We start from the raw sequence: 21,859 nt of genomic DNA, 5'->3' as shown, positions 1-21,859 counted from the left end.
AAAGAGGCAAAACTGCTGGTGAGTATGAGGTAACATCAGATCTTCTGAAAGATAGAGGACATATTGTGTTAGAAGAAATATCTACCCTGTTTACGAGATGTCTCCTGACGATAAGAGTACCACAATCTTGAAGGAATGTCAACATCATCCTAATAGATAAAAAAGTGTTGACAAGGATTTGAAGAATTACAGGCCGATCAGCTTACTCTCTGTAGTATATGAGCTATTCACAAAGGTAATTGCTAACGGAATTAAGACAGCATTAGAATTCAATCAACCAAAGAAACAACCACGATTTTGAACAGGCCACTCAACAATCGACCACAATCATACTGTCAATCAAGTAATAGAGGAATGCTCAGAATACAGCCAACCAGTATATATAGTCTTCGTAGATTACGGGAAGGCGTTTGATTCAGTAGAAATATCAGCAGTCATTCAGGGCGTCGACAAAGCATATATGAGCATCCTTGAAAGAATCAACATGGGATCAACTGCTCCCGTAGTGCTTCATAGAGAAAGCAACAGAATACCAATAAGGAAGGGTGTAGGGCAGGGGAATACAATCTCCCCAACGTTATTTACCACGCACTTACAAGAGGTTTTCCTACGCCTAGAAAGGGAACTGTTAGACATAACAAATACCGGAGAGTGCCTTAGTAACCTACGCTTCGCCAATGACATTGCATTGCTGAGTAACTCAGGGGACGAATCGCAACTTATAATTTCGGAGTTATACAAGGAGAGCAGAAAGTTGGGTCTCAAAAGCAATCTGCAGACAACAAAAGTAATGTACAACAATCTTGGAAGAGAGCAGCGCTTCGAGATAGGTAATTGTGCACTTCAAGTTGCAAAAGACTATGTCAACTTAGGGCAGGTAATAACTACACAGCCGAGCCACGAGATTGAAGTAACTAGAAGAAAAAGAATAGTTTGCAGCACGTTTGGCAAGCACTCTCAAGTAATGACAGGTAGATTGCCACTATCCCTCCAGAAGAAGGTATATAGCAGCTGCATCTTGCCGATATATAGCTACGGAGCAGAAACCTGGTGTTTTACAAAATTGAGGACGACGCAGCGAGTAATGGAAAAACAACGGTAGGTGTAACCTTAAGAGACAAGAAGAGAACAGAGTAGATTAGGGAACAAACTGGTGCAAAGGATACCATAGTTGAAATCAAGAAGGAGAAACGGACATGAGCCGTATATGCAGCACGTAGACCGGATAACCGTTGGTCATGAAGGGTAACTATCTTGATTCCTAAAGATGATTGATTATTGATATGATATGTGGAGTTTAACGTCCCAAAACCACCTTATGATTATGGGAGACGCCACAGTGGAGGGCTCCGGAAATTTCGACCACCTGGGGTTCTTTAAAGTTCACCCAAATCTGAGCACACGGGCCTACAACATTCTCGCCTCCATCGGAAATGCAGCAACCACAGCCAGGATTCGAGCCCGCAACCTGCGGGTCAGCAGCCGAGTACCTTATCCATTAGACCACCGCGCCGGGGCGACTCTTAAAGAAGGCGAGCGGGTTACTGGGAGACAGAAGGTTAGGCGGGCAGGTGAGACTAGGAAGTTCGCTAGTATAAATTGGCAGCAGCAAACACAGAGCCGAGTTCGCTGGCAGAACATGAGAGAGGCCTTTCTCCTGCAGTGTACGTAGTCAGGCTGATGATGATGATTATGGTGATGATAATATGACAACGGGCTGATGCTGCCTGGTTCTGGAGGAAGGATGTCATGTGATTAGTGTAGCGTGATTTCAGCAGAAACGTGTCGCGAGTTGTTGCTTTCAAGTAAGGTGTTATTTATTTAATATAGGTCCTAAAATACTGAAAATAGCAAGGTGATATTTTGCCTAAAATTTTCCAAATGTTAACCTGTGCCAATCAACACAATTTTATCAACCCCCGTCATTCCATATTTCGCCATTTTTACATCAAAATCTGTTATAAGATCCCTTAACGGGTCACGCGCATTTGAATGTTTCTACCGCCGCCCCCTGGTGTCCGATACTGAATCGCGCAAAATTAGAAAAAAAAAACTTTGGGGCTTGAACCCGGGTCCGCTGGTTACCATCTGAACATTTTACCACTGAGCTACACTTTTTTTGCTTCATTGCATGTTTATAGGCGCGTACATCAAACCACAAGAAGAACAAAGACAAGCAGTAACAGTCCGACAGAAATTAAAATTCCCTAAGTGCTGCCAAGGTCTCCACCCTCGACGACCACTCAGGTAAAATCTCCTGAGTTTTCTGCAGTTCAACGAACTTGGCCATACATTCACGGAAATACATTCGTGCAGGCCGTGCATCCTGATCGCGATAGAGACCCGCCAAAAGAGCCCGGCATAAATAGGGGAGTCCACATAGCATAAACAAATCAAAAGGCATTCCCTCTTCATCCACTATTGGCAGAAATCTTATACCATATGAATTCAGAGGTAATTTTTTCTGTAACGTCCTTTGATGTACATCCCAAAAATATACTCCCTCCCAACAATGTAAGAAAACATGGTAAATTGCTTCCGGTTTTTTACAGATAAGGCAATTTGTCCCCCAAGGTAACTAAAAACCACGGTCTGCTTGAAATGTCCTGAGTGATAATGTACCTGTGTGCAGGTTGAAAAAGAAAGACTTCGCGGTAGGAGCCACTTGCATTCTCTTGTCTCGTTTAAGCACATTTTACCCTTCACCTCCAGCGTACATGGCACGGTACAGCGGTTCAGGTAAAACAACATCGCATACATCTTCGTACAACTTCTTTCGAGTCACTGAAAACAAATATTCATTGCAAAATCCAACAGATAAAAACCGTACACTAAGAATAACCTGTTTAAGATACCCGTGCACAGCACCGGTCATGTCATTTGTGCTAACCAGATATCCAGGGAAAGCCCGCATCAGTCTTATTTGGCACACTGTACGTAAGAAAGGGTCCCTTGTGTAGCGAAAAAAAAAGAACCTATTTACGACTTGGCGTATGAAAAGATGTGTTAAACCAAGCCATCCGTGTTTCACTTTTCGAAACAGATTAGTTAGTCTGCATCTCTCCCAGTTCGAAGCCCACACGAACACTGCGAAGATGCGATGGAACTTCTGTATGTTTGCCCTTGAACAATGCAATACTTGCATCACATACCAAAGTTTTGAGGCAAAGAAAAGATTACAGACAGTCGCCCTAGCAAACACTGACAGATTATTACCGTTGCATCTATAGGCTTTTGTCCGGATTTCTTTCGCTTGTTCTTGCCAGTAGTTCCCATTATCTTTATAAAATTCCAGTGGCACCCCCAGGTACTTGACAGGTGTGGTCACCCACTTAACATTGGCAAAATAGTCTGGTTTTGACGACACTCTCCATGCCAGAAACCCAGACACTTTTCTCAGTTTACTAGACTTCCAGTTGCATTGCCGAACCTTTTAATCACACTGATGGTAGTGGTAACACTATCTTGATCGATACAACAAACAGCCACATCGTCGGCATATTCCAAAATTTTAACCTCGTATTCTTGTAATCTAAAGCCACGAATGCAACTGTTTTGAGTTATTGCTAAGCATAACGAATCTATATATGAAGTGAAAAGTAGGGGACTCAGCGGACAGCCCTGACGGACAGAACGCTTTATGTTAATTGTATCTCCTAGCGTCTCATTCATTACCAGTCGGGTCGTGCAGTTCCGGTATGCCATAGATACTCCATCTCTGATTACAAAACCAACGTTGACATGGTCAAGAATGGCAAGCAAGAGCAAGATTTTGAAATGGGTTCGAGCATTGAACAGACCACTCGTTATCCTATTGGCATTGTGTGATGACTGGTTGTTCTTTCGCTATTGTAAAACGCTTTATAAGTCATAATAACGCTATTGATTTCTGGACATTAAGCTTGCTTAAGGCAAGTTTGGCAACTTACAGCCACCGGTGTAGCTCAGTGGTAAGCAGGTGGTGGTCAACCTTCTGCTTACAACTGAGCTACACCGGTGGCTGTAAGTTGCCAAACTTGCCTTAGGCAAGCTTAATGTCCAGAAATCAATAGCGTTATTATGACTTATAAAGCGTTTTACAATAGCGAAAGAACAACCAGTCGTCGCACAATGCCAATAGCATAACGAGTGGTCTGTTCAATGCTCCAACCCATTTCAAAATTTTGCTCTTGTTTCCCTACTAACTGTGGCACATATCCACTTAAGTCTTAACTGCTCATCGTCGTCAGCCACTGGATAAACAACTGGCACAAAACTCTTTGCAAGTGTGTAGCGGATACCACGCTTCTCAGAAAAATGACGAAAAATAGCATAGCGAATGCCGGTCTATACTAGTCAAAAACTTATTATTATTGCCCTAGTGGGTACTAAGGAAGTGTGCTAGCAGATGTTACCCAATCAGTGTTTTGAAAACGCTTTCAAAGGCCGCTATTCTAGCCTTCGCTTTGACTGTACTGCGCCAACCATGCAGGCCTGACATTTTTAAACGGATTTGATCGTGTCGAAGTGTCAGACTTAACAGAAATGTTTTTTGCGGTGGTATCGGGACTAATAATAAAGGGAGACCTTAGAAGAACTAAAGTTTTTTTGCGTAACCATAGTAAACGACAATCACACAATCATAATATCCAATATAAAGCACGTGCTGTGTAACAAGAGGGCTTACAGCGTTCTACTTGTTTTTCACAAATCTCTAAAGACGACGATTTCAGACGACATTTGACACCCATTAGAGTTAAAGGCGACCAAGTGCACTTTGATATGTTCTTGAACCAGAAAATGGCACGGAGTGAAGTGCTTCTCGCGAACGGAAGTTCAATCACAACAACCACTGCAAAAACTGCCCTCTTATCAAGCATACATGGCTTCGCAAAGTGAAAAGCTTGTGTATGGTGTTAAGTAAGTGTGAAAACAGTTGAAATAGTGCTTGCACGACTGACACAAACTGGACTTAGAAGGTGTATGGCAGGTACGTGGACACACCAAATTGAGTTGAAGACGCTGGGAGTCTTCAACAAAACGCTGAGTTCAGCCAGCAGCCACCGGGCTAAAAGGTACTGCGCCTGAGCAGGGCGACAGCTCTCAGCGCTCTTCATTTTTGACAAAATGCTTGTATATTTCAGTATTGTAAGTAAACTCTTCAGTAAAAAAGTCTGTACATCTATAAAATCTTTAGGGTTCGGTAGCACAGCGTCTGCAACAAATGCAACTGGAGAATGTTTATTTCATTGACAGCATAATAGCTCGCCTTATGTACTACTTTTGAAGAAACATCAATGAAACCACGCGTTTTTTATTATCTAAACCCACAAGCCCGAAATATTAATGTTCATGTGAAATTACTAATAGATCGACCAAATGTAGCGCATATGCAACTTAGTTTTAAACATAGAGCTCGCTATTCACGATCCACTAGAAACTCGTGTATGATTATCATGCGCGTGCCACTATCACCCAAAACAGTTAAAACACTGCAGAAAAACAACCCTTCAAAAACAGCTGTATATAAACAATTCCTAGCAAAGGCACTCTGCTTTTGTACACTGTTGCTTTTTTATATTACGGCATAAGCCTTCCTACCACGCGTAGTGGCGTCGAACATGGGCAACAGACAGTGACAATATTCACACGATGCGCAAGAACTGGGTACTTGACTGTGGCAAAACTTAGAATGATGATTATTAATGCAACTTAAATGGCCGTGTTTGTTAACGTTGTTTGATTCGTCCTATTGAAAGTGTTCACAAGAAAATCTTCTTGTAGTATTTTTAAGGCAGTCAGTATACCAGTGATATTATCCGTGGTATTTTTGCGAGTAAGGTTTGTACTAGCACCAAGTAGACGATGTCACGTATAATTTGTGAGCCCAAATAATAACGTGGTTTGTCTTGGAATGAAGCACTTACCCAACCTGGACTAGGCATGGGGCTGAAAACAGGTGGAGACTGAAAAGAGTACAACAAGACAGTTTATAATTTGGAAGGCTTGGATACACGAGAACAGGATTGCCTATATGGTTTGAACAGCCCTAGTTACAAAGTTACGGTAGGCATTTTCTAGTTACCCACATTTAAAGAAGATATATTTTTTTTCGCAGGCTGCATGTACTTTCCCACTGCGTGGTAACAGAACAGTCTTCAAGTCGAAGCAATAGAAATGTTAAAGTAACCTTTGAAAGTTTTTGTCACGCTGGGGGCATGGCCCCCCTAGAAGTAAAATCTTCTATAGTGAGATAATGCTGCCTGAGGGGCGCAAAACTTCAGTTTCTAAATTACGCAACATATTTTTGCTAAGCAGTTTTGTGTATGTAATTTTGACTTAGTGATTTCCCGCAAACAATGCTGTTACAAACATTTTTCAATGGCAAGTACAAATTCTTGATGACAAGAAACTGTGTTCGTTTTACTCGCTTATTGTGAGCACCCCACGCCAAAATAGAGACAGCCTAGCTAACACTCTGGTATGTTTTTACAATGCTGAAAAAAGTAATCGACTGCTTCCTTGATGCGAGGTTCCTTAAATGCTCGATAACGGCTAGCATGGCGAAATACCCAGTTTTAACTCTGCTGAAACTATCGAGATGTTTGCATCAGCTTATAATACAAGGCACAGACACAAACTTTCTTGTTTTGCTTCGTTTAGCAAACTAATATATATATGCTCATGGTTTGAAGCTTCGATGCTAATTTTCTGCTTTGCTTGCCAAATTCACTGACACAGAAACGTTGCTTTAAGGTCACACTAGCAGTAAGCTTATATTTACGCCAAGGAAATTCACAGCACGTAAACTGAACTCGAGGAATCAACCACAATGATACATTGGCTTCAACTTTTAAACCTTTACTGAGTATTTAGCTGGGAAAAAAGTTGACATTGTTTTCAAATAAAAATTCAAATCATTCTATCTATTGTACATCATAACCTTGAAAGCAAATTATACCCTTAGATTCCAAGCCGTATCAACACTCTCATACATAGCGTAAGGTTCCGCACTGCTCACACACACCACTTCTACTTTCGGTTTCATCGTGTAACATCGTCACATGTTTGTGCTGCTATGACCAGGAGAATAGATACCACCTGTTGCTCGACTCTCGAAAACACAACACAAGCAGATGGTGGTTCGAAGAGGAACTCCACATGCTAGACTCGACACACATATTGAACGTTTACGGTGAAAAAAATACCAGGCCCATGGCCATGTTTAATAAACCTCATAGCGATGAAGCGCTAGAACATTGTTTGAAGACAGAAAGACATGTGAACAATTATCGCAGAGCCTACTGAGTTGACATTGGGCAATAAGACTATGTGCTTTTTCTGTCCAAACGAGAAGTTTCAGACTCACCAATGTAGGACTGTTTAAATGGATATATAAAAGCTTGTTTCCTAATTCTTATTCCATAACAATACTGTGGAGAAGGCTAGCCCTCGTCAATCAAAGGTGACAACTCCGTCTTTTGTTTTTATTTAAAAAGAAAATTGCAAACGATTACGAAACAGACGCCTAAAGCCACGTCATGATCTGATATTATGCAAATATGTGTAGGATTTCAGCTGGACTGAGCAATACACAATCGAATGCTGCTCCACTGGCAGCCTACAGTTGAAGGACGTACACCTCAGACTCCAAGGCGAAGAGATAGAATTGTGGCCATTGAGCTGGTCAATGTATATCAGGGGAAGTGAACCCATGTGCTTACATTTATGGGGCGCTTAAGGAAACCTCTTTGGTTGAAATTTGCTGGGACCTCCGGTACGCTCTTCATCATACTCATACCTTTGATAAGATGCTTTTTCATTCCCCCTGTACCTCACGAAGCGACTGTTCCGGCCCCTACGCCATGGTATCTAGATGTCTGCTCCACCTTGTGCCCCACTGTGTGAGACAGGCTATGAGTATCACCTCTTAGCATAGCACTGGGAGGTTACACAATGTTATACGTTTATTTTGGGCTTTAGTAAAAATGTTGCATGACACCGCCGCCCCAAAGTCATCAGAAGCAGTGCTTATTTGTTCCGCGCATTTCTTTTGTGTCAAGTTTGTTTCCCTATTCTTCTAAAGTATGCAACATTACCGTATTGCCAAGTACCGGGCGCTTGGCATCAATACGCCGCACCTCCACCAGATGCCAAGTGATCGTGACATCGACGAAGGCTATAGTGCGCGGGGTCGAAAAAGAAACCCACCCGCCATGGTGATATAGTGGCTAAGGCACTCGCCTGCTCATCGTCTCGGGATCAAATGCCGTCAATGGCAGCCGCAATTGTGATGGACGCGAAAATGTTTGAGGCCTGAGTGCGTAGATTTAGGTTCACGTTGAAGTACCCAAGGTGGTTGAAATTTCAGGGGCTCTCCACTACGCGTCTCTCCTAACTATAAATGAGTATTTCGAAACGCTAAACACCGCCAAATATAATAAAGAAACAATTTTGTGGGGGACCACGTGGCCAAGAAATTGAAGATCACACTACAGAAGTACACGTTGGTACTGATAGCGGTGGAAAACGGATGAGCAGTTGATGAAGTGAGAACAAGCCCGTTTTTTGTTTGTCATCAGATATTCCAGCGTCAAATCTAGTGACCACCCTAACGTTGAAAAGAATCTGTAATGTTTACATTGGGGGCGTAATTGAATAACAATATTCTATGACTAACATGTTTATCAGTCATTCGACTTTGTTGCACAGGGCAGTACTAGCTGGTTTTGAGGGGCAATAAAGAAAGTTGATAAAGAAGTGTGCCATTATTGTAATGTTCAAGGTGTGGGCTTTGTTCATCAGAGGTCAAGTTCTTTTAGGTGACTCCTTGTTACACTTGCCCGTTGTCTATTTTACCATCAAATTTGGGTTGGGCGCATTGAAGTATATCAGTTCAAAACACTACTTTGGGGTTCGCTGTGACTGTGTTGCCTTTTCGTTTGAAGAAGGAAAGAAGGCTGAAATGATGGGGGCAATTTATTTGTTGGGTACAATAATGAGAACCAACAAAAAATGTTCTGAAGGAAAGTACAGAAGTTGGTATAAGATGTAATATTATTGTAAATGCGCAGAAAGAAAAGCGGACGTAAGATAACTTCTCACCAGCTGCGACTGAATATGCGACCATGAAATAACGCATTCGAAGCTTTACCACTGGGTTAAGCTGGCGGTAATATCTCTATATATTTCATAAGACGTATATGCTCAATTCAAGTCATCACCTGTTGCCACTACAGCGAATGGTACACAGCGTGTTTTGCCTGCTGACACGTTACATCATCACTAAATATATTGTTGGTAATATGCGGAAAATACGCAATAAGAACGCAGATAAAAATTCAGCACCACGTCAACAAAGTGAATAATCTTTGAAGAGCTTGCTTGGAAGTGCTCATGCATATCTTGGCAAGATCATTTCTATTTTGTAGGAATACTTGAAAAAGAACCGGCGCATAATGGGCACGTCAAAAACAGCGTTATCACGGACAATTTGCGGCCTGCACCGCACAGTGTTGGCCACGTTGATCGGCCCGTTTACCAACAGCCCCTGTCTGCCATACTGGCAGCTGCTGTGAGCCAAATACCTAACGCTCCCAATTGGAAGGTGTGGGACTATCAGGCGTTCTTTGACGTGGTTGAGAGCGAACAGGTGAGGGGGCTCGGGAGGATGTTGGTAAACTTATGTAAAGCGCACCGTAGGAACTTGTCACGTGCTGCCGGGCCTACGAAGTGACGTGAATGAAGTGGACGTAGTTGCGAGAAGGAAAGTGCGCTGACCATCCAAAACCGATAGATGGATGGATGTATGGATGTATGGATGCAAGGATTTATGTGGCTGTACCCTTTAGATCGGGGGGTGGCTAACGCCACCAAGCCGTAATAATTAGTGAACGATAAACTAGATTTATTTTTTCCCTTAAACAGAGAGGTTGAGCACCCGTACTCTGCAGTGAAGGGTTTAATTTTCTCTCGTGCCTTGACTTTAGCCACCAATCAGATAACCTCTTTCTAGTTAATTCTACCCCCTTAAAGTCTGATTTGCCCTCCCTGTCCCTAAACCACAGTGCTTTAAAAAACAGAACATTATCAAGAGTTCGGCAGTTTTTTCCTCTCCACACGAACTGCATACCGTGTCTACCCCTTCGTATTTTGCCCGATATGTCTTGCTTTGCAATACTCACGTCCTGGACTCAAAAAGCAGAGAACTACCCCGAGTAATATCATTGATCTTTTCCTTGGCAATTTCCTGCTTATAAATTTTGTAGATCTCTAGTAAACTTCTTAATCATGCCCATTCTCCACATAATGGTCTCACCTTCCTTGACCTGCTTCTTAGCCGATAATTCTTTCGGGTTCGGACCCCTGTTGTTTTCTAAGTACTTAACAGTCAATTTTCTGGTTCACTTCCTCCGTCTTGTATCGACCTTCTTCGTGTACAAGTAGCTGAATGCCTTTCTAGCCCAAAGCTCTTCCCCATTCCTCTCAATCGCTTCTTAAATTTTATGTTGCTGCTTGCTTCACTGACGTCAAACGATTCCCATCTCATATCACCCTGTACTTTCTGATTCGGTGTATTTACGTTAGCTCCTAAGGCAAGCCTACCTATTCCACTTTGCTTAATTTCTAATCCTGCTTGAACTTCTGATCTTATGCATAAGACTGCATTGCTGAACGTCAGACCAGGAACCATGACCACTTTTCATATTCCTCTCACAACATCATACCTATTGTAATTCTACAGTGGCCTGTTTTTCATCACTGCTGTATTCCTGTTAGATTTAGTCGTGACGTACATTTTGTGTACCCTTAGGTACTCGGTCCTATTGCTTATCCACACACCCAGATATTTGTATTTATCAGTTATATCTAGCCTTACCTTCTGTATTTTGACCTCACTACCTTCATTATTATTAGAAATCATGACTGCGGATTGTTTCAAACAGAACATCAAATCTAACCTATCTTCCTTATTACCACAGATGTCCATCAATCTCTGCAAATCTTCCTTGTTATCGGCCATCAACACTATATCATCTGCGTACGTCAGTGCTGGTAGTGTGGGTTCAATGAGTTTTCCTTGTTTGACGAACGAGGGGTTGAAGCCAAGTTTACTTCCATTTAATTTGGCCTCTAATCTTTGTAGGTACATCATGAACAACAAGGGTGTTAGAGAACACCCCTGCCTAAGCCCCCATTTTACCTCTGTGGGCTTGGATACCTGTTTTTACCACTTTGTAACTACCTCGTTACCTTTAGAAATATCCTTCAAAAGATTACTGACTCCATCTTCCACACCTAGTGTGTTCAACATCCCCCACAAGTCATCTTGAATCATGCTATCGTATGCTCGCTTGATATCCAAAAAAGCTAGCCACACGGGACTGTGTTCCTTTTCTGCTATTTCGATGCACTGCGTCAGTGAGAACAGATTGTCTTCCTAACTCGGGCGTTTCCGAAACCCATTCTGTAGTTCCACTAGCATCCCCTCATCCTCTATCCATGCCAGCAGTCTTTCCTCTATAACCGGCATCGCTAGCTTGTTGACCACTGATGTCACTGTTATAGGACGGTAGTTGTTTATGTCAGCTTCGTTCCCCTTTCCTTTATAGATCACGCGCATCCTGCTCAGTTACCATCCATCGGGGACTTCACCATCGATTATTGTTTTGCTCACTGCCTCTCTCAAAATCTGCTTAGACTTTGGACCCAAAGTCTTTATCAGCATATTTGGAATGCCATCTGGGTCTGTGGATGTACAACTACGAATTCTTTTCTCAGCTTTTTCCCACTCGCGTTGTGAAACTGGAGTCATTTTGCCACCTGCTTCATTCTTGTCTATTGTAGTGCATAAGGCACTTTGTTAATATTTTTCTGTCACCCTTGTTCTTGTATATTCAATAGCTTCGTCTTCTTCTAGCCTAGCACCTTGAGCTGTAGTTATAAAGCTCTGCTATAGGCCCATCTCATTTCTCAGGGAGTTTGAACGGTTTCAAAACTTCGCAGCTGCCTTTCTACCCTTTTATTTACTTCTGCCGGCCACTGAGCCTCTTTCTTCTAATATTATCATTGATCAGAACGATGCTTCCCTTCTACAGCTTAGAAATATTTTTCATTTTCTTTCAACGTCATCTGTCGGTTCACCCCGCTGCTTAGCATGTCAGTGTTCCCAAGAGGCTTCCTGACATATTGCTATGGCTCTCTTAACTTCCTCATCTCACGAACAATTCGGTATGTGTCTTCTTTTCTGGGGTGACTTGTCACGTGCCTTAGCAAGCTCTAGCTCAAACAGTTTAATTAAGGCTGGTGCACACTGGTGACTAGCAGCGGTCGCGTGACCATTTGCGACTGGCTGCCAAAAAGCGACTGATGTTCACACTGGCAGGGGCTGCATGTGAGCAACCGGAAGTCATAAAACCGGAGTGTCACGTCCAGATTTCATTATCAGCGAGAACTCTGGAGACTGGCGCCGATCAGCTGATCGCCGCCAGCTGAGTGAGCGGAGCAAACTGGGCGCGCCGCATTTATTGTTTTCGTCCGTTCTCGCACAGCTTTTCCAACAGTGTCAAGTTCGGTTAAAGCGATGAACAAGACATTGTCATAGTGCTGATGCGCCGTGCCATGGTGTCAGCGCTGGCATCACCGATGCCTCCAAAGAAAAAAAAGCCTGTAGTGGGTGTGACCGTCCTGTCGATCGCGGGAGTTGGCTGGCAATGCAAGCCACCTGCCTCCCACATGCGCCTGCCTCCCGCTGAGACGAAAAGAAGTATTTCCGAGTATCGTAGGTATTCAGAAACGGTCCTTGAATTTAAACTGACTTGCCACAGCCTACAATACAGCACAAACGCGTCTCGAACGCAGTGTCTGAAGTCGTTGCCAAGACATGAAGCACAAACGCGTTTCAAACGCGCTGCATTGAAGGCGGTGACAAGTAAAGTTCAAGACAAAAAAAAAACGTTCCTGAATGCAATGAAAAGATAGTGCACAATTTATTTTCTCTTTACTTTGACGGTGTTTAGCTTCTTGCGAATGCCGCCACGTAAATTCAACACATTGCTTAAGCTGCTGCGCCCCGCAATCTCCAAGCCAAGTATTCTGAGTTGGCCATGGTGCCACAGACCCTGAGGAACGCACTCCTTTGTATCTGGCAGCAGGAAGCCAGAGCCATGAAAAAACAAAAGAACAAAACTTGAGCATCGCTGATTGGTTCCAGCAGCTTTGCGACTGCAGTCGCGCAACTGAAAAATTCGTCAGGAAGTGAGTAGCCAAAGCAGTCGCTTTGCGACCGTTTGCGACCGTTCGCGACTCTTTGCGACCAGTCGCAAATGGTAGCGCGATCACGGCTAGTCACTCGTGTGCACCAGCCTTTAGATTCGTGTATGTTCACACTATTTTATAATACTCAATGATTACTTTTTCTGTTCGTTTAGTAGTTATTTCTCTTTGCCTTTCAGAATCAAAGTTTTCCTGTAGTTGCTAATCTGGCCTCCTTTCCACTTTCACTGCTCTTTCATAACTTAGCTTGATACGTTTGTGATCACTACCCAGACTTGTGGAGCCACATTCATCTATGTGCATTCGCCTCAGCCTATCATACATCCTATGTGACATCAGTGCATAACCTATCATCGACTGCAGCCTTCCTACCTCCCATGTTATTTCCCCTCACACTTCTCAGTATGTTGCAAATGATCAAATCATGCCTTTCACACATATCCATGATCATTTTGTCTGTTGGGTCAAAATACCCATTTATATATTCTATGTGCGCATTCATACCTCATAGTATATTTATCTCGCACTGTCCTCTTAATTCGTCAATGTGCTTTTATATACACTTTACTATTGCCTAGATTTCTTCTCTGGCTGTTGCTTCCGTCCACAAGTACACCAAACCAAGGAGTGTCATTTGCCCTGCCATTTTCCTTTTTATCCATATATGTTTCTTGCACTACTGCCAGTCTTCACTCTTTGCCAGTCTGTACTTTTAGGAATAAATGTGCCATTACCACCCCCTTTCTGCTTCCTTCTGTTCTATTACAATATTCCTACGCGAGGTGGCGCACCATTCAGTTAGAATGGTTGCAATCACCAGAGAGGCAACGAGAGTGGTGACCTAGAGCAGTGACCAGACATTTGTACATTATCGACCCCGGTGTACACGCCGCCACCACCGGAGAGGGCGCGAGCATAAGAAGCTTGTCGAGCAACCTCTTAAAAATTATGCCAGCTTTGCTCTAACAGTGCCAAGCACTAAATAAACGCTGAAGTGGTTTCGCAGCCACGAATTTATTGTCAATTCTCTATTTTTGACTTCTCATATCATGTTTACGATGGTTCGGTTTTGCGATTTTTTATTAAACAACAACGGCATAAGCGAAAAATTTTTGACTGAGGAAGGACCACCTGGCGCGCGCAGAGCACAGGGGAAAAGAGTAAGAGACACAGGTAACGTCGGTTGCGGAACCGCACCGAAGCATGCACGCCGCTAAGCTTGTCAGGTTCGAAATTGTGCCTCGTTTCTGCTGTGACCTGCTACCTAAGGCACCGCCCCAATGCGTTGGTCTAGTGACTAAGGCACTCGGCTACTGATCTGCAGGTCGCGGGATTGAATCTCGGCTGCGGCGGCTGCATTTTCGATGGAGGCAAATATGCTGTAGGTCCGTGTGCTCGAATTTGGGTGCACGGTAAAGATAACCAGGGGGTCGAAATTTCTGGAGCCCTCCTCCACAGCGTCTCTCATATACATATGGCGGTTTTCAGACGTTAAACCCCTTATGTCAGGGATGTCTTGCCATTGCACCGTTTTCTTCTCTTGATTGGATATTTTTTTCTGAGTGACATTCGCTAATTGTGGAATCACAGTGCCACATAAGGCTACCACAGGACTTTCTGTCGCGATCAGGTAGTTTTTCACATGTTTCCTGCGATCAGAAGCTGACTTACATGGAAACTTTTAGATTATTTTTGCAGAAGTCACAATTATAGTTTTGGTTGGGTGGACTTCGGGAAAGCTTAAAATATATATGAGAAAATGGCTAAAAATGTAACAAATATAAGTTATTAAAAAGCAAATTATGCACACTGCGCCAACAGTGATAACTAAGAATCTTTTTCTGCCACTCAAAGATGGCTTGGCAGCTATTTTAGTGAGGACAAAAGCATGTGTATGCATTCTCCACGACCATCTCCTCTTGTAGCCTAGGCGCGTTGGCATCAAAAGAGTGAAAAAGTTGATAAGTCCCCTATTGAAAAAATGTGCATCGTAGGAATGGTGGATTCCACCATCCACCATTTATGTGAATTATGGCAGTGGAAATGTTGGTGGCACATGGTGTAAGGTGGCGTATGCTGTAGCGGATGATGGATGGCGCGCTCCGGCCAACAATGCTAGAGCGCAAAGCCACGTCAGAACCACCGTGACGAGCTGCCACTAAAGAAACAGTAAAAATGTTTATATAAAAAAATATACCAAGCACCCGTAAAAAAGGTGCGACAGCATGGTGTCGAACCTGTTACCTCCGAATTTCGAACTAAAGACACTAAACACTGCACCATGCCGACAGATGGCGCCATGGGTGCTAAAGAAGTAGACAACTCACAAAATCCCTGTATAACTTTAGTTATGTTTGCAGTTTACTTGGGAGGGACAGGATCTGCACCTGCTACTAAACTTTGCACATTTGATAAACACGAACAAATGCTGCCTGTAACGATTGCCACTGCGATAATGGCAACAGTGCTATGCTTTTGTTACATTGTACAACCGCAAGAAAAAACAAACCACTCAGTGGACTGAGGAGCAGGTAAAGTTTATCGGCGGTTACTGCCAAGTTTATTATCCGTTGCTCGCACCTTCTAAAGGGCGATATCAGTTTAGGCTCTATGACGCTTCTATGCTCATTCGATAGATATGCCACCACAAAGGATTTTGATTTTTTTTGCGCAACATACACCACAGTCATGCCAGTGCACCGCTGTCGCTCTGTCGTTAGGAACAGCTACATAACGACTTGTCCAAAACAAATGAAGCGCGCCAGAAACATTATGCTTTCATATTGGTTCAGCAAGCATGCGAATTGACGCGTCTATGCTCTCGCATAAGAGCCAGAGAAGTGCCGACGAGTGCGACCGGCGGCTGTCGGTGAGGGGAGGCGTACCTTTGGTGGAAGTGCTGCAAGTGTGTCGCATCGATGTTTGTCACTTCTTGCGCGGACACCGTTCACAATAAAAAAGGCTTAACTTAGGTTAAATGATGCCGCAGCTGTGCTGTGCTGTAATTTTTACTCGTCAAAATTGTGTATTCTGAAACCCAGAAGTGCCAATAACACTTGTACGGGCTTGGTTGGTATTGCTAACCTTTGGTGGAAATCATGGTGGTAAAAGAAAAGGGTGAAAGTCAAATGCTCATCTCCACGCATGTCGAAAGTGAAAGTTCATGCATATTCTCACGCACTTTGTTAACCTAAAAGTACGGCTCAAACAATAAAGTGTGCAAGATTTATCGGAGTTGCGTTTTTAGCGCGGCAACATCAAGTGACCACTGTGTTCTACTCTAACATTGAAAGAGGCAATCGCGAACTGGAGCCCATTTATTTGTTGATGACTGCTCGCCAATATAAAACATTTATTGTCATGCTCACAGTGACAACTCTGGTCTTCTAAACATCACAACAAAGAAACACATCGTGGATGTCAAACTGATGTAAGTACGTGTGCGAAATGTAAACATATTCCCGGTCGCATATTCTATGCTCCACAAAAATTGAAGCATTGTTGACACCACAGAAATAAAAAAAACTTACTAGAAAGCGTAACAACCAGCATTGGTTTCTTTTTACTGTAAAACACATATCTCGCGCATTCAAGAATAAAACACTACAAATAGGTGAATTCACTTAGTGTCACGTGCTTTTCATCATGCCACCGTCATTCACCAAGCTTCCATCATGCCGACGTCCTTCACCTTGCTCACCAAAGCTTCCACCAAACACGTTTTGCCTCGCCACCATAAGCCAGCATTTCCCGCCATCACGACCATAAGCTCACCACCACCACCACCATCTGCCATCAGTTTTTTCACACTTGCCATTATCAGCCATTATGTCCACTATAGTTTCCACCATATCCACAAATATTTCCACCTGGTCCACTATTCTTTCCACCATATCCACCAATAATTTCAGCACCCACCAACCCAGGATTTTAAATAGGGTGGCAGGTTTGTTTTGCATTTAGTTGGCCATAAGACAAAAAGTTACCGCTTGTTATCAATATTTCTGCTTCAATGCACAGCTTCACCTATAGAAAAACAGCATGCGAAGTTTCATGAAAAAGTATTAGTTAGAAGTGGAGGTATCATTGTTCGCGTAACACTAGGTTGCAAAAAAATTACGTTTAAAAAATGGCTTTAAAGATTTTAACCGAATGTCCATGTAACGGAGAAACATTCAATACGCCTGAAATTCACCAGTCCTATAGCTTGAGACCTATTGTAAGTAGTGCTAGCTATTCTTGAGCAGGACAAATGAATAAATATTTTTCTAGCTCGTTTTGTGTCTATAAGTGACTCTCATCCTCGTGCTCCAAAGTGGGTCTACGCTTGGCATTCTGAATTGCTAACTTGCATTTGCGCTTTTTTTTCTATATTTTGCCATGTTTATTAAAACGCAATGAAAAGGTGTTGTGCTAAAGGTTTGGCAAATGAGGACCAGTGTTGCTGATTTGTGGTTAGGCTGACCAACCAGCTGCAGGCGTAACTTTTGTCAATAAAGTCTCATCAAGTGTGAGGCCCACGGGACGGCTTTTAGCTCTCCCATAGTAGAGTACCTTGTACTCGAAATTGTTACTCACTCTTCTCAAACACATCATAACTTTTTCCTCAAAAAGCTGGAATTAATTTCAAGAATTCCTAATGGCATGGAAAGCAACAATGACTGCTGAACGAAAACACGCGGAATTTGACCCCAACCAAAGTGGTCCAACTAAACAGTTACAATATTGAAAAAAAGAAAGCACGATGTTTCGCAACCTGAGAAACGTACTTAGATAACTTACCACTACGTATTATGTATATAAAAAATATCTATACCGAGATGGTAGGTGTTGTGGTAAAGGAAACATTCAGTTTCAATTTCGAGTGCATCCATTAGGCGATGAAGAAATGGTGACAACTTTTGAGCGACTAAAGATAGCTACATAATTGTTTGTCTAGATATTCGTAAATGGTTAAGGAAATTGAATATGTCAAATCCCAAAAGAGCTCTGCTTTCGAAAATGCGTTTTTGCAGGTGGTGACCTACCTTGAAAGAAAACAATTCAGACCTACGAGGTAAAGTCGCTTTGATTGACGAACGATGATGTCCGACTGAAGAGAGACACATTCTTTTTGTGCTTGGGAATCTGAGGAAGCCTTCGCTGCCACCATGAGTTGTCTTCGTGAAAACAAAGATTCGGCAGATCCCACGCACGTTGCTAATCGGTGTTATGTGAAGAATGTGAAAGGAATGTGACCGTGTGGTAACTTTTCTGCTGCTTAGAATCTGCACTGAGCTGAAAGGGACTAGTCATGGGAGTAGTTTGGAAATATATGCACACAGAAGTGCTATAATTGAACAAATCAGTATATTGTAAAGGAGGTGACGGTATTTTTCACACAGTGCACAGAAAAAGAAATGTGAGAGTGCAAAATATTATCCCAGCATTAATGTTTAGGCACGTCTTGTATGGCGCGCGTTCTCCTATTTTCCTATTTCAGCGCAGTGCGTACATGAGCACCTGTTGCGAAAGCACGTGTACACAAACACGAGTACGCAGTATCAAAATCGGGCAATCTACAAAGCAGTCACATGCTTATAATGCAGCTAACATACCGCTTGTATTTGAACACACCATCACTGTTGTACTGACCAGAATTGAGAAGACGTGAAGGTACTGTAAACAGAGCTGCAACATGAGAACCAAGCTAGTCATGCGCAAGCTTGCAGCGCAGCTCGGAGCAGGTGTCACCACTGGGGCAAAATGTGCCACTCTTGTGGCTTTCTTTTAAAGACAAACGCAGAAATTTTGGTCTGTCTGTTTGTACACTTGTCTGTTTGTCCACTCTTAACGGCATCAGGTATTTGAAACGGCTGACCCCATCAGTAGCGCTCACATTTTTGCTCAAGGCTTAGCGTTTATACTTGTGCAATTGTCAAGTAAAAAGCAAATATTGCGCATGTCTGAGGCACCATAACAACACGTATATATTCTGCATGTGCGTTTTTTACTAGAAAAAACACACATAAAAAATTCTAAGGACCGTAGCGTTTATCGCGGTGCGCAGACCATGCAACGCTTGCATGAAATGGCGAGTGTTTCCAACGCTTTGCTAAGACGAGACGGTTGTGGCACCTACCTGTCGCCTTGCGTTCTATACCTTATCACCTCTGAGACGGGCGCGCACACCCGTCTCAGAGCCACCCACTTAATTTTCCAAAAAAAAAAAAGCTGCCTGATGGCGCTCGTGTCTCACGTGTGACGTGACTTGATGCACTCGTTCGCCTCCACTGCACGCTCGAGGCACTCTTACGCAGCGCCTCAAGAATAACATTCACCAATTCTCTTGCCCAGAACAAATAAATGTTTTTTTTTTCACTTTCTTCACACGCAAGGCTACCGCCTTTCGACGACATTTGCAGATTAACGTGCAGATAAGGGGCCATTTTTTTTCTCGCGGTAGTGGACTGACGTATCTCATGACTTTTGCCCGATAAGGGCGATACTGACTGCATCAACAACAGCAACTGTGAGCACTGAAATCTAAGCACAGCTGATCGTTTTCTACGTTGTCAATACTCGACTAAATGTAACCGCCGATGCTGCTGTTCCTTCACAGATTAAGTCTGCACGGTCGAACGTATAATTTCTATCAGTTTTTTGCAGTGTAACTGAGCAACGACATGCTTCTTATACCTACCAGTTTACGTTTCCGACGCGATTGAAGGTGGCTGGTCGGGACTCGCTTTCCTGTGCCGTGTCATCAGCTGACATAGTCTCCATTCGTCGCTATTGCAGTGGCGACCAATGATTGGTATGTATATGAAGTGTAACATACCAAAATGACCATATGAATATGAGAGACATCGTAATAGAGAGATCCGGACATTTGGATACCTGGGGTTCTTTAACGTACATCGAAATCGGAGCGCACTGACCTACATAATTTTCGCCTCCATCGAAATTGCAGCCACCGCAGCCGGCATTCAATCCCGCGATCTGCGGGTCAGTAGTCGAGTACCTTAGCCGCTGGACCAGTACGGCGGGGTCAGTGGCGACCGGCTCGAACATGTAGCGATCCACAGCGAACACGTTACGACTTCCACAGTTCGCCATACTAACAGCAACTACTCAATTTTCAAATATGCCCCGTCACGGTGGTCTAGTGGCTAAAGTACTCGGCTGCTGACCCGCATGTCACGGGATTAAATCATGACTGTGGCGGCTGCTTTTTCGGTGGAGGCAAAAATGCTGTAGGCCCGTGTGCTCACATTTTGGTGCACGTTAAAGAACCCCAGGTGGTCGAAATTTCCGGAGCCCTCCACCAAGGCATCTATCATAATCATATGTTTGTTTTGGGATGTTAAACTCTACATATCTATCAATTTTCAAATATTCAACCTGGCATCGCCAGCGGGCGAGTGCACCAGCTGTCTACACCATACTACGCGGGATGTCATGGCAGCTTCGACTAATCACAGTTGGCGGCGAGACTGGCAATGCCGGCCGTGGCGCCTGTTGCCTGTTTTTGGCAATAAAATTATTTAGAATAATTTACGCATACTTTCGACCCTATTTTTGTGCTTGCTTCACAAAATTACGTATCATGAGACCATAACCTGGGTTTTTTTTAAGTTAGAGAAGTGCATGGCTGAGTGGCCTTCATTGTTTAATAAATGGGTTGTCTACCGCTCAGAAAAAATTGTTGAAGTTGGTGGCTGAAATGACAACATCGTTCATCACATAGGCTGCAACGATCACGTCTTTGTCTGACCAAAGATGAAGAATATCTTGACTTGATTTCGAAAGTCGACAAAAATTGGTAACTACTGGCGTCCCCCAACAGCGACGTGCTCAATTGACTGGTAAGACAAAGAATCTTAGCAGGTAGACTTATGTGGCTTAAATAGAAACATGTATAACCTGAAGTTGTAATTAGCGCACTTGAAGCAGCCTTAGGATGCGCTACGAATTTCTTTTTGCTTTTTTATCCTGCGTTCAATGACGTGTCTGGTGGCGCTGCCCGTGGTGTTTTTGCTTGCCTGCATGTCGGCCGGCAAACAGTAGAGAAACGAGAGCACGGTGGTTGCCGCCACTAATGATAACAAAAAAAGTATGTTCTTGCCTTAAACGGCCACTAAGGTGCTTGTTTTGTCAAAGAAAACTTGATGACGCTTGCAAAAACCACGCGTAGTTTCAATTTTTGACTTCAACTACCTACATTGACTGTCTTTCAACTGTCATCACCTCCACCGACCAGAGTGTCGTGGACATTCATACGACCATACGACCTATTGACGAGAGCACGCCTATCTCGCACCTAGGCGCCTTCAGCGCCATACTCTCGTTTCCAGAGACACCATAATTTGTTGCAACTGCCAAGGCGCACCTCGCTAACATGGCAAGCAGTGGCTCTGGGAGTTTAAAAAGCAAAAACGCGTCTTTAGACGGTGCACCACTTTATAATCTGATGGGACAACAACCAGCGCAAGAGGAAAAGAATGCCGAGCACTGCTTGTGATGTTCACAGCACATCGCGGAAATTATGCCGGTGCGGTGTTTTAGTGACGCACAGATATTCGTCCGCAACAGAAAACGTTGAGCTCTGCTTCCTTAGGATACA

General features: G+C 43.4%; 1 protein-coding gene across 3 annotated transcripts in view; it reads right to left on the bottom strand.

Annotated features, from left to right (window-relative positions):
• LOC142765419 (uncharacterized) overlaps positions 1-21,859 on the bottom strand; it is a 179,839-nt gene that overhangs the window by 104,776 nt on the left and 53,204 nt on the right. For all 3 annotated transcript variants that reach the window (XM_075866403.1, XM_075866405.1, XM_075866404.1), the window contains exon 6: positions 5,907-5,945. In XM_075866403.1, the coding sequence (XP_075722518.1) occupies positions 5,907-5,945 (39 nt within the window). The remainder of the gene's footprint in view (positions 1-5,906; positions 5,946-21,859) is intronic.

This window comes from Rhipicephalus microplus, chromosome 6 (assembly GCF_043290135.1).
Source record: "Rhipicephalus microplus isolate Deutch F79 chromosome 6, USDA_Rmic, whole genome shotgun sequence".
In the NCBI taxonomy this organism is placed as follows: Eukaryota; Metazoa; Arthropoda; class Arachnida; order Ixodida; family Ixodidae; genus Rhipicephalus; species Rhipicephalus microplus.
The sequence above is the reverse complement of the archived record's forward strand: the minus strand, read 5'-3'. Positions and strand labels throughout refer to the sequence as shown.